This window comes from Ixodes scapularis, unplaced genomic scaffold (assembly GCF_016920785.2).
Source record: "Ixodes scapularis isolate PalLabHiFi unplaced genomic scaffold, ASM1692078v2 PGA_scaffold10__122_contigs__length_95168666, whole genome shotgun sequence".
Taxonomy (NCBI): domain Eukaryota; kingdom Metazoa; phylum Arthropoda; class Arachnida; order Ixodida; family Ixodidae; genus Ixodes; species Ixodes scapularis.
The window spans coordinates 12833254-12851328 of NW_024609836.1; the positions used below are offsets into that span (position 1 = coordinate 12833254).

The following is an 18075-nucleotide window of genomic DNA, read 5'->3' on the forward strand; positions in this document are numbered from 1 at the left end:
GTTTTTCTTGAAAGTTGACTGACCCGAAAGGCGGGCAAACGGGAGGTTGGTCGGTAGACGAGCCTATAAAAGGGGGTTCGGGAACAAAGAAGGTAGTCCAACCCCAGAGCTGGCCGGGTCGCTACTCAACGCGGTTACTCCCAGCAGATGAGTCTTGGAACGTGTAATTTTTGGCTTCTGCCCTGCCTGTCGGACAAGTGTTTGAGTTTGTTGTGCTGAAGCGTGTGTGGCTGTGTGGTGCGCGGTGTCGACCTCATCAAGCCTCTAATTGGACCGCTGGACTTCGAGACGCCGTTCTTCGGCCGACAACTCCAGACTACGGACTGCTCTGGACTCGGCACCTACCGGAAAGCTAAGCCTGGTTTTCTAGGACTTGTCTACTGCATTCTCTGGCTCTGAAGTATGAATTGTTGAATGTTGGGAAGATTTTTACACAGTGCTACTTTCTGTCGCGACTGTTTTGGGGGATTATCCCATGTGTGTAGCGGTAACGTTCGAGCTCCATCTCGGTTTGCTCTCGTTGTTAGTGTCAGGTTTTCGTCACTGTTTTGTTGGCTTATTCCGGTTTTATGAGCGTCGAGTTTTTTTTGTATTAGTTTCTGGCTCGCAGGGCTCCATAGCTTTGAGCTGGAGCGTGGTTTGTGTTGAGTGCTCTATTGCCGTGTACAGCTTAGTTTTTCACTTTATTAAATCTAATCTTTTGTTTGCTTATCCTCCCTGTGTCATCATCTTTCTCTACTGATTATACACCAGGCGTGGACCTAGCGCTAGTCAATGGTCGAACTTAGCTCTCTTGTTCTTTTCTTGTAATTTCTCGTTTATTCTCAGAGTGGATCATTGAATTATTTTTATTAATTTGAACCCCACTCCGTGACACCGAAACAGATGGGAAAGCACCACAACGTATTAAACTCGTCGAACATTAAATGTTCTTGAATTATACCTCACCCATGCTTGCTACGTGATGAAGCCCAAAGGTTAGTTCAATGCCAATCAATATTAAATGTCTTTAGATGGGCACCTGCTGCCCGATCATGGCCTTTATTGCAAAGCACTGTTCACACATTTGCGAGTCCTGCAGTGCCTTGTGGAATGGTGGGCGATACTTGCCGTTCCGCAAGGCACTGCAAGACAGATCAGGCTCAACTTTTGAATGTCAACGTGCTTACGGAATGCTGCAGCAAACCAATCATTCGCCGAGGGAAAAAGAAAGGAAGCTGCATGCCTCCGTGTGCTCATTGCCAGTGTTTTCTGCTCTGCTATGTACCCTGCTTGTGTGCTGTGATTTGCAAGCCAGCGCGGGTTATATTTCCTTGATTTGTTTGTCTGTTCAGCTGTGCGAGGTTGTGATTGAAACAACCAAGAAGTATAGACCGCCATTCTTTTCATCAAGCTAAGGCTTCGCTCATCCGAACCGGGGACGATGACTGCTGTTGTTTACACGATTTTCGACAGCTATGTGGAGTGGCTTTGTGTTTAAAATTGCAATCCTAAGTGCAAAAAGAAGTTACCGCAGACTATATTGTTAAAGGTTGATTTCAACTGGCAGGCTCTGGCTACAACCACCTTAATATTCATTCAACATTGTTTGCATTTCTACTTACCCGTGATCGCTTCATTTGCCAAACACGTTAGTGGCCGGTCACCTTACCAATGAAACTAATGTGCTGGTGTCTCCGGCGAAGAATTCCCTCAGGGCTACATGCAATGCACAATCCAGTTTGTAGCCCGTTGTGACTGAAAGCTTTCACACTGGGGAAACGTTGTTGTCACAAACGCAGTCAAAGAATGCGATAGGATTGAGGGAACAGGGGGATTGTCCAAGTTGACTGACTGCATGAGCATATGTTTCTATCGCCACCGTGTTCCCTCCACGCAGGCGACGGAGAAAACGATATAGAGACTCCTCGCGCTTGCCAATGCCAAGTTTCTCTAAAACGTCGAAATACGAGACACCCAGCAGCGAAGTGTCGATATTGCCGGAGAGAGCGGCGGGACAACGATCAGCGCAGGATCGCGGCTTCGCCACTCTTATGCGACGGTGTCTTCGGTTTCCGCTCTCTGCAGCTTCCACCGGGACGCTAGCCGTGCCTAATTGTGCTAGCTTTGAGCACCACAGTTCATAGGGTTCACAGCGCCCGAGCGAAAGCTCGCGCAAAAGAACCGGCGAGCAGTCGAGTCGTTTCCAATCGACGGGTGGCTAAACGCCGGTTGTGTGAATCGGGCTTAACGCCTGAGCCGGCTTGCTCAAAGCAAATCTAACGTTCTTGAATGTCATGTAATAAAAATCTGAGACGTGCTACATTCTATACAAACTTGATAAAAAAAATCAAACACTCACCTTCGGCTGCTACGACCGCCGTAGTACCGCTTCAAGGCAGAAGCAACATGGCGCTCGACGTTTTGGGGTGTTGGGCTGGGGCGTTTTCAGTGTTGCTTACACGCCTAGTCGTGTAAACCGAAACCGAAACACCAATTTTTACTACCCTAAGTAATTTTTTGACGATTTATCACTAGCAGAGCGTATAAAAATATGCTAACGAGTGAAAATGGGGTGTAAACAGGCGAAATATTACATTTTCGCTAACAGTGTACCAACAGGCCATGGGAATGTCAGACAACGAGATACTGGAACGCATCTTGCCAATCTCGTTGGTGGACCAAGCGGCGCGGTGGCTCCGTCTGACCGGAAGCCAGCTGCCGTTGATCGAGCAGTTCCGCAAGGCATTTCGCCAGGAATTCCTCCCTGCAGACTACGACTACGAACGCAGGATGAGGCGAGAACTCGAACAACGGACCAAACACCCAGACGAGTCACTGTTGGAGTTCGTGAGGGCGATGCAGGAGCTCTTTGAGCTGGCGGAACCATCAGCGCCCAATGCAGAGCGGGTGGAGCGAGTCATTCGACAATCGCACCCGACTTTTGCAGCGTTTCTCCGAGGCAGTCGTTTTCACGACTTGAGCGAACTGGCCTCGGAGGCTCGGCGGATCCACGGAGAGAGAGATATATAGTAGACCGTTTTCGTGCGCCCGGTCCGCTCTGCGGAGAGCGGAGTCGCCACTGCGCATGCGCGGCCCGCTCTGAGTTGGAGCGTAGTTACCGCAGGGAGCGTACGTTCCGCTCTCGACGGCGCAGAGCGGGGTGGGAAGCCAGTTACGCTCTTCCGCTCTCCACGACAAGATGGCTGCGTCCGATGCCCCCGCGAAACAACGGACCATGCCGGCAACCCTCAGGCTGCGGTTCACAGTCGACGAAGACCTCTGCAGGCCTTCTCCGCGAGGTTCGAGCTGTGAACCCTTTTGCGTCACCCGAAGGCTGGACTCTTGTCTATACCAATCTTCTAATGGCCCTAACACGGGTCTTCACAATTCGGGCAATCCGGGACCGTGTGGACCTGCTGCTGGGCTATTTCCGACAACAGGACACAGCCAATTTGCGAAAGTAAGTGTTGCATTTTTGTCTCTCCTTTTCAGTTCACGCTAGAAGGTGCCTGTGCGCTTGCGTGTGCGCTTGCGTTAGTGTGTGCGGCGGGCGTGTGTGTGTCGGCATGGGCGCTGGATTACACGTGTACGCGCGTGCCGTTCGCGCGGGCCGTTCGCGCGTAAGAAAAGCCTTCCTCGCGAATATTTCAGAGCATAGACCACCAAGCCCGGCTGGAAAAGTGCGGTATGATTTTGGGTAACCCAGCTGTAAGGAAGAGCACATAAAAAGATCGAATGAGAGAGCTGCCTAACTTGTAGCAAATGTTTTCATCATATCACCCACTTCCCTACATGCAGGCAAGCATGGGCAACCGTTTATATTTGTTCAGTACTATGACAAGGGTGTCAGCTTTCCTAATACCCTGTGAGCGACCTAGCCTGCATCTTAACTTCGGTTGAATTTTAATGATTAAATGCACCAGATGCAACTAAAATATGAATTGGAATCAAGAAGTGTAAGCTATCTAAAAAGAAAAGGGGAGTAGGAGGGTACACACATCGTACAATTATGCTTTTTTAAGAGATTTTGAACATGGGGCATGTTGCTCCATGGAAGGCACAAAGCATCATTCAATTCAATGCATAAGAAATCTTGATGTTAACTTAAGATTTCTTATGCATTGCATTCCTTCAACAAATGTGGGCTTACTGAATACACATTTGATAGATATTTTCACATATTTTATTACACCCAAATGAAACCCAAACAATCCTAAGTTCCATTATGGTCGGGGTGAATAGCTGACGGAATCAGCTTTACTTAGCTGAGAGTTTCACTTTTTTTTTTTCAGTGTGGATTATTCTTTAGTGATTCAACCCGGTGCAGTGAGAGTGACAATGCTGAGTAACACAGAAGAAATCAATATTTTAAATCATCCATTTCATTAGGTCTGGGACGGAGGAGCAGTATGCAAAAAAAGACCGGCTGCTCCAGGAGATATCCGACCTCGCACGGGAGTTTGGACATAGACCGAAGACTGCACCAAGGAAGGGGCGCTCAGGAGCAGCAGCCTGCAAGCGCAGGCCACAATCTTCAGCTGCTGCCCAGGTGCGAGCAGCGAAGGCAGCAAGAGATGCAGCCGTGGCCCGCACCGCCCACTTGCCAGTGCCGTCAATGTCGGCGGTCGATGCAGATGAAGAACCAGAACAGTATGGTAATAACACACCTTATTCTAGCAGGAAATGAAAGTTGATTGCAACTCATTCCTGTCTTTACTTGGCTACGCATTTCAGAGAGTGAACTTTAGAAGAATGAAGCAGGAGCAAACATAACGCAAATGGGGTTAAGAAAGTACTTCTCCTAGAAGCTTCTGGATGGCAGCCAACATTTCCTGAAAAGGTAGTGAAGAAGCAAAGCCTCTTAGCAAACTATTAATGGTCACACTGAGGTTTCTGAGAAGTCATTTGGATGAGGTCGACACAACAGGCACGTAGCCAGGATTTTATTTCGAGAAGGGGGGGGGCGGCTGCCTGCCCATGACAAAATGCTGTATGATGGGGAGGGGGGAGAGGCAGTCCCAGCAAAATGCTTGAGCTCCCACTTCACCCTTGCTCACTCTCTCTTCAGTTATTTACCAGCCTATACAGCCGAGATACTCAAATATATTTTAAGCCCTTGCCTTACAACACCTTTCCTGAGTGGCCGAGAGGCAGCCTTACTTGGCCGGCTATATAAAAATTGAAGCAGAAATGCTACAGATTTATTTCATTTTACTGTTTTCTTTCTAGCATCCCCAGACCTTGGTGAGGAGGGTTCGCCAGCACTGAACCTCCTCATGCAGGCTTACATGGATAATCCAGAGAGAGAGGAAGAAGAGGACTTCGTAGCCCCCTCCCAGCCTGTCAGGAGCCCTGATAATGCCCCAAGTGGTGCAGGTACTGATGAGAACGTGCCACCTACACCGGCGTCCAGATCTTCAGGTGCCAGGCGTAAGTGAGGAAACAAGAGTTCAAATTACAGTGCGTAATGTCACCAGTAGCTTTAGTATCATGAAAGGGACCAAAAAGCCACTTATACATGTCATTGGCTAGCATACCTTCCCATAATGTTTGTTAAACTAGCAATAGCAATTAAAAACTGAAGATACAAAGCCAGGCTTTCTACCTCCAGCTTAGAAATGGCATTTCTCGTGGCATCGCAAAGCAGTGACAACTACACAGTAGAATATACCCCTGTATCATATTGTTGACACAGTATTTTTTAACACAGGAAAAAGAAGGCAGCAATCGTCTGAGATGGACTTTCTTGAGCGCCAGTCAGAGCAGGAACTCGCAAGAGAAGATAGGCGTTTCGCCCTTGAAGAAAGGGACATGGCGCTGAGAGAGATGCAAATGTCGTTGGAGCAACTCAAGTACCAAGAAGATTCAAAGGACCGCGCTGAAGCACGGCAGGCTCTGGCGGAAGAAAGGCGGGCACAGGCCGAGGAGCGGAAGTTCCAGGCAGAAGAGCGAAAGATTCGGATGGAGGAAAGGAGGGCAGCAACAGAAGAAAGGCGGTTGCTGATTGCTCAGCAGGAGCTGCAAATTCAGCTCCTGACTAGACAAATTCAGAAGTAAAGTTGGAGATTTAAAGTATTACAGGCTGCTAAAAATGAAGGCTGAATTGGAACACAGTACGCTAAACATAAATATGTGCCTTAACAAGACATTGTACTCATTGACAAAAAAAATTATACAAGAACACTTTATTATTGCACTCACCATCACACTGAACTACACTGCAATATATATTTAATTCACTCCTTTGCACTCACCATCACACTGAACTACACTGAAATATATATAATTCACTCCTTTTTATCACAGCTGTGAGAAAACAAACAGCTACTACAAAATAGCATCCTCAGTATGTATGACTAAGTAAGATCACATTTTCTAAATACATAACTGGTTATCACTAGGGTTCAGCGTTTTCGGTTTCTATTTTTTCAAAATTCGGCGTACCTTTTTGCGGTGTTTATTTTCAAATACAATTTTCGTTTCTTTTCGGCATATATTTATGCCCACAAAAGTTTATCGGCTTTTTTCGGTGAATACAAAATAAACAACACCGGATCAGATGATCCTTGTACGTAGCTCTCATATTTGTGATCACTCAGAGTAACGGCACAGATACATTGAAAAAGAAATGACACTTCATTTGGCAAATCTGTGAAACTAAAAGAAACAAGAAAAAAAAACCTAGAAGTACAAACAAGTCAGATATGAAGCTCATGTGCAATAAAGATAGAACTTTACCTTCTGTACATCAGGATTACGTGATTTCATTACAGTACACACACATGTACAGTGGGCTGCAATATGAAAGACCCACTGGGAGCGTGTGTCCGAGGCGGTGGCTGGCGGGGGCGCTGCGAGCGCTCTGGATAATTCCATTCTGTTTTGAGGAGAGGACGCTCACTTGGGGCTCAGCTAAAGCGCAACGCGCCTATCAGTTTGTGCTGAGCCCCGAGTGAGCGTCCTCCTTTCGATGCAGAATGGAATTGCCCAGTGCGCTTGCAGCGCCTACGCCAGCCACCGCCTCGGCCACGCGCTTCCAGTGGGTCCTTCATATTGCAGCGAACTGTACTTGCCCAGGTTCTCCTCCTTGATCCGCACTCTTTCTTTCCTGTTAATATGACCCTGAGCTTCGAGAATTACCTCTCAACCCTAACACTGGACACTGACAGGCTGAGGAAATGAGGCGCTGCCTGAGCCAACATCGGCCAATCAGCCAATTGTGACCGCCGAAAGAGACATGGTGCGATGTTTTAAAGCTCAACACAACATGCAGAGCTTGCATCAAGTCTGTCTTCCTTACAACGGGCTTGAAAACACGCTCGTACATGGCGAAGTCGTGGAGCATTCCAGATTTCACTTTCCAATCGATGATGCGCACATTAAACCAAAACATAGTGATGGCATCCGTGTGTTGCGTACATTCAGACATGTTTCGATAGACACTGTCGTTCCACTTTTTCGCCACAGCTCAGCTGTACGACTGGAAGGTCAAAGTGACCTTTTCCGGTTAAAACTGAATTTTAAAAAATGGACTGGACAAACTTTTATTGGTTTAAATTGAAAATGACGAACCTAAAAACGGAGCTTTTTTGGTTAAAACCGAATTTCCGACAATGGATGCGGCATACGTTTATCGGTTTAAACCGAAAACTCCGAACCCTAGTTATAACTTATCACCTGCCTGCAATATCACACATTGGACAAATGGGAACAACCAAGGCTATAGTTTTTTTATAGTGCTTATTGGTTGAAATCATTGCGCTACCAGTCTTTATTTAACGAGTGTTATTTATATATTGCACCAACACAGAAATAGTATACCGACAGTGATGCTGCAGGCTCACGCCCAGCCTACATGCAGCATGACCAAGATGTTAAATAATGACATGCTTTTCAGTAAATAAGAAAAACCGAATATCCTTTCCACGATCATCACATTTCACAGCATACAGACTGCAAACACAGGTAGAACTTCATAAACGACTGACTACTCCGACCAGAGTTTAGCACTTTTTCTTTCTACAGATGTTATAAAAAAAGTCTTCAAAATTTTATTGCCATTATTGACATCAGAAGCTACCTGTTTAGCTACATACATCGAAGATGCATGTAGCTGTACTCTACTAGCATGGCTCCGTTCGGAGAAGCAGTTTATGGTGGGTTAACTTCCCACTGCCTGAACCTTCATACAACAGATAAAACTCTTCAGAAATTTTTACAATTCTGCTTCCTAGATTTGCACATTCCACAATCCCGCTTCCTATCTACAAGAAGCAGGATTGTGAGAAGTGAAAAAGTTGTGTTAGTTATATGAAGGTTCAGGCAGCGCGAAGTACAGGAAGCAGGAATCTGAAAAGTGCAAATATCTGGAAAGTTTTATCTGTTGTATGAAGGTACATGCAGCGGAAAGTTAACCAACCATAAACCGCTTTTCCGAATGATGCTATGTTAGTACAGTACAACTTTTAACTTGGTACCTTCGAAGCAATTAAACGGGCAGCATTGGATGACAATAATGACATTAAATTTTAAAGACCTGTTTATAACTTAACTGCTGAGATGGATTACATTCTTCCTCGAGGCTGCAGGTATTCCTCCAGTGAAGGTGCGTCAACATGAAAATATGATGTGACCTGACTGCCATACAAGCATGTATGGCAGTTGGCGAGGAGGGTTGCAACTTTATACATCTGCGGCACCCGCTGCAGAAGCATTTTTTGATTTTTTTTTAAGTCTACAAAAGCAAACTCTGTGACCACTTTCCCGAAGCCCCACTCGACAGCTTGACGCACAGAGCTCATAGCCTTATTAAAATCAACTTGTGGCTGCTGGAGCGTGGCCCCTCCATACGGCTTGAGGAGGTGACGTCTGAGGGGGTACGCAGGGTCACCATAAATGACGTATGACTGGTCCTGGCAGAGTGCCTCCATCTTCTCGTAAAGACCGCTGATGTGCAGCATACCTGCAAAAAAAAAAAGAAAAAATATCAAACTTTCGTGCAACACATCCACGCACATGTTGTCGTCTAGTTGGTCCTGGCAAGTGGGTGCAACGATTTTAAGATTAAAATAATTTGAATCTCATCATTTTTACATTGTTTATCGTGCCCCAGAGGATAGAAAAAACATCTCCATTAAAAAAAATGTTGCGATTCTGCTGCATAATCGGAAAGCACGGCACCCCTAATTACGTCACTAGGAGCGGGACCAGGTGGGGCCCTGAAGATGGAGTGAGTTGAGGGGTGCCAAAAATGCCAATATTTATCTTTTTTTTTACACAACTAGGACACAGGCGAAAGCGGTTTTCTGTTCTTTACTTCACAAGTGTCAGAGGGCAACTTCTACAAATGTTTGACCGGAGTCCGGAAATCATTGCACGGCGGCCTCGGCCACAGTAGAATGGGTATGTTGGCTAGTTTGTAGATACTTTTAATCTAAAATGCGAAGCACAAGGACGATGGAAGTAGACAAACAAGGTGCTGCTAAGAACTGAAGTTTATTCGAAGAACATGTAACATATATGCTGGTTCTTGAAGTGCTCATGCAATAAATTTAAATTTCTTCTCCAAAAAGAGCAGTCAGTGATTGTACACTGCACTTTTCGGATAAGACTTCCGCTACTGACAGGATATTGCTTATGCCTTTCTCTTATCAGCGGGGCATGGGAGAAGGCGCCTGCCATGGCAATTAATTCGCCAAGAACAAACACGACCTTGCACCGATACCGCATGAGTCTCATGTGAAACCTTTGTATGCGAGGTGGCAAGACGTCAACTGCCGTTTGCCACCGTGTCGTGGTAGGGGCATAGCAGTAAGAACTTTCGACACACACGTCTCTCTCGAGTGGAAGCTACCTCCATTTATTCTCGTAGCGTCCTTTATATAGCTGTCTCGCCGGACAAGATGGTGCAGCGACACGCAGGCGATTAGTTATCTCTTCATTGTTAGTTCCAGACCATTGACATAGTCAAGACATTCAAAAAGTACCTGACATATTATATGGTCTACCTGGACTACGCAAACAGCTGCATCTGGGATCTTACATTACATATTCATGAAGTACTATACCTAATAGGAAAATGTTAAATAAAAAAATTGCCGCTTCCCTGCACCAGTGGTGGAACTGACAAATGATTTGGAGCAGCTCTTGTAGCAGATCATACACCAGTACAACGGAACAGAAGCCCAATTACTCGAGGAACTCAAGCGTACATACATACCAGGAACGAACCCCCCAGCGATCACAACTGAATACACAGGCACCGACAACCCCGAGCTGGACCAAAGATAACACCGCAAAAATGAACTTGGCATGCTTTTTGTGCCACGACGACGCCCTGCCCTGCCAAAGGTAGCACTGGAGCGAGAGTGGATAAAGAAGTTTACATCTCTTGCGGTCGCACACCCCAGCATTGATCCTCTTACTTGGTGTCTCCCCGTTCTTTCCCAGGCTTTTCCCTTTCCTCCTGTACATGCTCTTGCCATAGAACACAATCTGGAGTCGGTGCAGGGCACAGATTAGACATAAGTGCTACATCAGTTTCCACCTGGGATTCACGTTCATTTGAAGAGAATACGAGTCGCAGCCAAATGCTGCAGCAGCAGCTGCTTTCAATCCGTACCCCGCACCGGTGCTTTTATCAACTGAAAAATGTTTGTTCCAGACGAAAGAAAGGCACCAAAAGGCGTTTCTAAAGAAAGAACCAAATAAGCTGCTTTCTGAAAGCATTGAGTGCTGCAGAAGTTAAAGAAATTGCATATCACTTTGATTTTTTTTTAAAATATGTTTTGAGGTCGCTAACGTTTCAGTCAGCATTTCTAGTTTAGAGCTTGCAAATTTGCATATTTTTTTTTCTTTTTTTGCAGGATAGGGATGCCAGGGCCACACCCCAAAGAGAAAGTGATGTGGAGAATGTAATGTTAATATACCTAGAAAAGGCGGTACCAAAAAGGAAGAATGTGGATTTAGTTAGCACTTAGATGTGCATACCGCAACCTAATTACAAACTTTGTGGCGTACATATTTGACAAACAAATGTGAAATGGTTTTCCATTCCCCCTTATCAGTTTTCTTTATGCCCGTTAAATTAGTAATAGCTACTATTTTTTGTTTTCGAGTAGATGTCGAAAAAATAAGCCGAATCGGAAAAAATGAAAAAACCGAAACCTCTAGAGTGTAATTATACTGTACTCCCTATTGAAAATTCTCATTTGTATGAGAAATTTCTTCGTCCAATAAACACATATGGGTCATACAAGATATATAAGAACATATAAAAACCGTATAAGAACCATATAAGAACTATATATGAACTATATAAGATATATGGGAACATACAAGCACCATATAAGAAACTAGTGGGAAGTTTCTTATAAGTTTCTTATGGGGTTCTTATATGTCTTATATAATTCTTATATAGTTCTCATATAATTCTCTTATGGTTATGATATGCTCTTATATGTTCTTGTATATCTTGTATGATTCATATGTGTTTATTGGACACAAGAAATTTCTCATACAAATTATTTTTTTTGCTAGGGCTGGTATCAATTTATGCTCACTGACCCTCAAACTCCTCAATGTACAAGTCAACTTTGTTCTGAATTTTATCTTAAAGTGCTTTGGGAAAGACTTGGATCTGGTTACAAGTTGAAACATTCCAATAGTAACCTAAACAAAAAAAAAAAAAAAAGATTTAACAATGCCAAATTTACCTGCGTCATGCCTGTTGCCTTCAAAAGGTCCATTCAATTGGCATATCATGCCATTAGCGCACATCAAGGCCTGGTACTTCAGGACGTGCACCCGCTTGTGTCCAGAAAAATACTTCCTTTGGTCTTCTGATGGACGGCATATGGGGCGTGCCGTGCCGTCCAGAAAGCCCCAACAGTTGTCCAAGGAGGCTCCTTTCTCATGGACTGCCTAATAAAGACAACATATATTACTGTTATGTACATTGGAGCATTTAAACACTACCAAAAACTGTGAAGACGTGTGACACATTACCCATGACGAAATAATGTGTTTATGCACTGTTTAAAAAAATTTAACTGTGTTGTTAATGCTTGCTACTTTCTACATAATGACACAGGTCCCGGGTTGTAAAGTTCCTAGACACAAATAACTGGAAATCGGTACCTAGGTATTTCTGTTGTACCTGAAGTACAAACCTAGTTACTTTAATTTCTCAGTTTTCCTTCTTTCTCGCATTGACACCAATAAAGCACATTTATTGAAATCCTTTTTGTACATATCCTTAGTATAAAAAGCTTTACTTCCAATATATTCTCACGGGTGGAGACCAAAAGAACCTAAAAATAAACAGGATTGAGAAACGTTTAATGGGGCGAACTTGTGCCCCCAACAAAAGGGTAAAAGAAGAGGTGTCGTAAGCGAGCAACGACGTGGCGAAGGGGCGGAATCCGGCGCTAACGTAAGTCTGACTGCAGCTTGCCACGTGGAGCCCCTTTTGTACACACATGGGTTTCTGGAAGTAGAACATTCTAACCTCGAATCAGCAACATGGTTCTCGAATTTACCAGAACATCACATTAGAGTCAACAAAAATGTGTACCTGCGGCCAGGCATCAAACCTTGGCTTTTTGCGTGGAAGGCAAGCGCGATAACCGTAAGGCCACGAGCACGCTAGCTACTTGGTCAGCTGCGCGCGCGGCACTACTTCCCCTTTTAGAAAAGCACGTCGTCCCGATGCAGCACAAAACGAAAACACAAATCCACAACAAAAGGACAGCAGAATCGTGAGCCACAGTCACTCTTTGACGGGGTTACAAAGTTCTATCATTCGTAATACGGCTTGAGCCGGACGACGAGCAACACCTCGGGTCGTGGCTGGCGTCTTGCAGATGGGCACATTCCGTCGGGAAGAACTTCGTATTTCAGATCGTCGAGGCATTGGATGATCTTGTAGGGTCCGAAATGGCGTTTCAGAGGCTTCTTGCTGAGACTGCGGTGCTGTATACGTGTCCACACCCATACCCGGTCTCCGCGTTGAAAGTGGACGTCCCGGCGACAAAGGTTGTACCGGCGTGCATCGACTCACTGTTGCTCTTGAATCTTGATTCTTGCCAGTTGACGAGCTTCCTCCGTGCGTTGAGAGATCACTTGAGCTTCGTCGTTGCCATCATCGGTTGGCACGTGAGGCAGCATGGCGTCGAGCATCAAGGTAGCCGTCCGGCCGTGTACCAGTTCGAATGGCGTCATTCCTGTGGTTTCTTGAACCGCTGTGCAAATATGTTCCAAAAACCAGGGGTAGTTATAATGAAATAAGTTTACAGTGCCTTAACACAACAACAAAAAATATAACAACAACACAGACGTTTCGCCACCTATCCAGGTGACATCATCAGTATGAGCTGAAGTGTACCGTAAACCGTGTGACAGCGGAAATGTTTTGCGTTTTGATTCCCATCACCCGTCGGAACACAAGCGCGCCGCGGCACGGACACTGTTGTCGCGTTGCGATGTGTTGTCTTCGAACGACCTCCGGTCCCAAGAACTGACAAGGATCTCCACTTCCTTGGGCAGGCGCAATTATCCAGGATCCTTCATAAGTGACACGCGTAAGCGCCTGCAACAGTGCAGAGTAGCAGTGGAGGCAAAAGGAAGCCGATAGTGTGTATTCCCTATGTCCGGGGAACCTCGGACTCGATTAGAAGAGCTTTGACCTCTTTGGGCATCCCGACTGTGTTCAAGCCTGCGTACACTTTAGCGAACGCGTTTTCTAAGCCGAAAGACATCACCCGCCAATGCCTAGACGGGTGTGGTGTACAAGGTGAACTGTGTCGACTGCGACGCCATGTACATTGGAGAAACCGGCAGACGGAGGAGCACTCGGCTTAAGGAGCACAAAAGGGATGTGGTGAAGGCCACGCATGCCACGAGAAATAAGTCTGAGCTCGTCGACCACAGCAGGACGACTGGGCGTATGTTTGACTTGGATAATGTGGTGACCTTGGCTTGTGAGCAGCGTTGGGGCCCGAGGAAGTTTGTGGAATCGTGGTTTATCCGCCGTGACCCCAAGGCGTGCAACACAAACCGGGGCCCCCTACCGGACGTTTACGGGGACTTGTTAGAGTCGACTGGTTTGTCTCTCCCAACCACCGGACCAGTTCATACTGATGATGCCACCCGGGTAGGAGGCGAAACGTCTGTGTTGTTTTATTTTTTGTTGTGTTAAGCCAGCGTAAACTTATTTCGTTATGAACCGCTGTGTTGTACGCAAATGTAACGTACGGCAACACCTCGTCCCACGTCTTTGCTCTACATCGACGTACATGGAGATCATGTCAACGATCGTCTTGTTGAGCCGCTCCGTTAGCCTATTGGTCTCCGGATGATAAGCGGTAGTAATAGTAGTAATTTTTATTGGCTCAGGAGAGCCGTGGCACCGGAGAAAGGCGACAGCCCGTACCATGGAGGCCCGCGGTGCCACGTCTAGTGATGATGATTATGAGATGGTATGTACAAGGGGAGGACAACGACATATGTTTTGTCGATGGCTGGTGTGACTCAGCCAAAGAACCTCTTGAGTCAGCTGTGCCAGGAAAGATGACCCTTGACCTGTGATCAGCACATCAGGTACGCAGTGTCGAAGGAGAATGAACTCGACGAAAAATTTGGCGCCTTCCACTGCTGTTCTTCACAGAAGGGCTTTTGTCTCGGCGTATCGTGCAAGATAATTGGTCGCTACGATAATCCACCGGTTCCCTTGCGTCGATGTTGGAATTGGCCCAAAGAAATCCATTCCGACTCTCTGGGAGGGCGTAGTTGGGGCAGATATCGGCTGCAGGAGTCCTGCTGGCTTCGTCGGAGGCTTGTTACGTTGTTGGCACTCATGGCACAACCGTGTGTACAAATGGACGCTTTTCGGGAGTCTCGGCCGTAGTAGTTGTCACAAATCCGGACGAGCGTACTGCTGTAGCCATGATGTCCAGCCGTCGGGTCGTCATGGCATGCTTGAAAGATTCCTTCTCGCAGGCTGGCAGGGACAGCCAGCAGCCAGGAAAGGTTGCTGGTTCCGAAATTCTTCTTGAAGAGCACACCTCGCCGCAGAACGAAGCTTGACATGTCTCGGGCCAAGACTTGCGGAACTGAACTTCCTTGACCTTCAAGGCAGTCGATCACAGCGCGAAGTTCCGGGTCGTCTCGTTGGAGTGTCACTATCTGTAACTATGCCGAAAAAATGGGCGTCATCTTCGTCGTCGGTGCTGTCGGGAGGAGATTCGACCGGGGCCCTAGACAAACAGTCGGTGTCATTATGCTTGCGGCCAGACTCATGCTCAATGGTTACGTCGAATTCTTGCAGTCAATGACTCCACCGAGCGAGGCGTCCCGACGGGTCCTTGAGGTTGGCGAGCCAACAGAGAGCACGGTGGTCCATGACAACGCAGAATGGGATCCCGTGCAGGTATAGGCGGCACTTGGTTAACGCCCAAACGACAGCAAGACATTCCTTGTCGGTCGTTGAATAATTCTGCTCTGCCTTGAGCAGTACTTGGCTTGCATAAGCGATCACCTTCTCTGCTCCGTCTTGTCTTTGGACAAGTACCACGCCGAGTCCGGTGTTGCTGGCGTCCGTGTGAACTTCCGTTTCCACTGATAAATCGAAATGTGCGAGAATAGGGGCCGACTGGAGTCTTTCCTTCAGTTCATTGAACACTTGTTCTTGCTCCTCCCCCCCCCCCCACTGGAGGTTCCCATTGTCCTGCGTCAGATGCGTGAGCGGTGCAGAAATCTTGGCAAAATCGCGACCGAAACGTCTGTAGTAAGCGCACAGCCCAAGAAATCTTTAGACGGCTTTCTTGTCTGATAGCTTCGCAAATTCAGCAATAGCGGTTGTTTTTGCAGGGTCAGGGCTTACACCTTGAGCACTCACGACATGGCCGAGAAATATGAGCTTGTTGTAAGCGAACGTACATTTTGACGGCTTTAGTGTCGGTCCAGCATTCTGGAGAGCCTGTAGCATGGCTCGCAGACGTCTCAGGTGCACGTCAAAGTCGCTTGCGAATACCATGACGTCGTCGAGGTAGACGAGACAGCTTTGCTACTCGAAGCCTGCTTGGGGGTTTTCCGTCTGCTGGGTCGTGGAGTTCATCGTGAGCTTCGGTAGGTTCTGCGTCTTGTCCGGCAGAGGTCCAAGCTCAGGGGGTTGTCCTCGGAGACGCTGGCTTGCCCTGGGGCCCTGTCTCTTCTACAAATGGTCGCCTTGAAGTGGGGCTTGCCGAACAAGTCCTCGGAGGTGTGCGGTGAAGAGACATAAGGTACTACCACGTACCTCCACCGGAATGTCACGGGTGGTGACCAAAACAAAGGGGTAAACGAGCAGGTGTCGTAAGCGAGAGACGATGTTGGCGAAGAGGCAGAATCTGGCGCTAGCGTCAGACCGACTGCAGCTTGCCACGCGGAGCCCCTTTTGTACATGCGTGGGCCTGGAACAATGACGTAGAAGGTTTGGCGCATAGAACATTCTAACCTCGAATCAGCAACACGGTTCTCGAATTTACCAGAACATCAGATTACAGAGTCAACCAAAATGTGTACCCGCGGGCAGGCATCAAAGCTTGTCTTTTTGCGTGGATGGCAAGCGCGATAACCGTTAGGCCATGAGCGAGCTGTCTGCTTGGTCAGCTGCACGTGCGGAAATATTCTGACAAATCTGGGGAAAATAAATAAAGCAAATATCTTTGAAGTAACTGTACCTGTACCCAGATACTTTTTTTAAGTGAGTACCTAGGTACCTTTTCATATGAGTAAATGCAACTGTATCTTAGGTACATTTTTGAAGTAACTTTTACAATCCTGCACAGGTCCATAGAGAGGTCACAAATAAATGCAGAGAAGGGCTCAGCAGCACTTCCTTTGATTTCCTTACTCTCAAAACTCTGACTGACTGAATGCAGAGAAGTGTGGTAGTACCACACGACTACGTTTACAAATCTTAGATGGAATCTGAAGAATGACCTCACAGGCACTTTCATTGGCCAAGCATTTACAACACCCTAGTGGAAATATTGCGTAGCTAGCATTGATGAACACTTACCTCACGTGCAGTGAGAGAGTACAGGCATATGTAAGCTAACATGGTAGGAAAACAAAACCACAGCGACAAGATAGCTTCAGCGCCGTGTTTGCGTACTTCTCATTTCTGGTCCTACGTCTTCTTCAACATGCCTATAGGTAGTTCGCATCTGGCTAGTCAAGGCCAAACAAAAACGATGTAAATTGTAATGGCCTAGAAAACGGTTCCGTGACATCAAACAGTGCAACGGACCGTGGCAATGCGAAATTTACACGAAAGGCGCAGGCGCAGGGTCTTACCTGTGAGAAGAGCTCCAGATTCGCCAGCGACAGCCAGCTGTGGTTATTCATATCGGACAGCAAGTGGCCAAACTTCTCAAGGACGTGGCTCATGACCAGGTTTGCAATACTGGAGATGGTTGATGAGTGGCGACCAAACACCCTCTCGAGGTCGAAGAGCCGGTTGGGGTAGGCGAGACGCCGCAGCATGATGCACAGTGCTTCATCACCCGGCACAACAACACCTTGCGCCGATGTGAAAGATTCGGGCACCTCCAACGACGACAGGAGGGCACCCAGGTCGGCTTTTTTGAAGCGGAACTCTCTTCGGAAATCTTCGTCCCTCATGTGGGGAATGTCAAGCAGCCCGTGCCTCGAGCGAAAATTGCGGCGCTTCTTCGCGTTTCTTAAACAAATTAAATCTTCTATTTCTCGCCATTTTAAGTGAGACAGCAGGAGTCGTCTCTGCAACGTATTTCGCCGCTTCATCTTGAGGAAAGGCGGGAAAGGCGGTGACGCGGAGGGGGACCAACAGAAGACAGCAAGCGTAGCTAAGCTGGCAGCGGCGATCAGCTTCGGCTTGCCTTGCCTACGAAAGCATCACACCTGGCCAGCTATCTTAGGTTTTCTAACTCACTTTTTTTCTAAATATAATTGCTGATTACAATAAGTGCACGTTTATTTGTAAAAGGACAGCTTTGCATACAAAAAGGATAAACCAGAGTATTTGGATTGAAATGTTTCGTCGAACTAGTACCAGAAACGTCCGCTTTCGGG

At 46.8% G+C, this 18075-nt stretch overlaps 2 protein-coding genes across 2 annotated transcripts; one reads left to right on the plus strand and one right to left on the minus strand.

Annotated features, from left to right (window-relative positions):
- The first annotated feature begins 3181 nt into the window (after positions 1-3181).
- LOC115331124 (uncharacterized protein ZK546.14-like) lies at positions 3182-6039 on the plus strand. The gene is given in 5 exon segments (XM_029993166.2): positions 3182-3265; positions 3267-3442; positions 4369-4637; positions 5212-5412; positions 5693-6039. Coding segments are annotated over 5 exon segments (1077 nt in total).
- An 11154-nt stretch (positions 6040-17193) lies between these two features.
- On the minus strand, positions 17194-17787 carry LOC115308951. Its single transcript, XM_040214367.1, has one exon. It carries the CDS (start codon positions 17785-17787, stop codon positions 17194-17196), a length of 594 nt encoding a protein of 197 aa, XP_040070301.1.
- Between the last annotated feature and the right edge of the window lie 288 nt (positions 17788-18075).

Coding starts and splice junctions, on each gene's coding strand:
- LOC115308951 (XM_040214367.1), bottom strand. CDS start 17,787: ATGAAGCGGCGAAATACGTTGCAGAGACGACTCCTGCTGTCTCACTTA.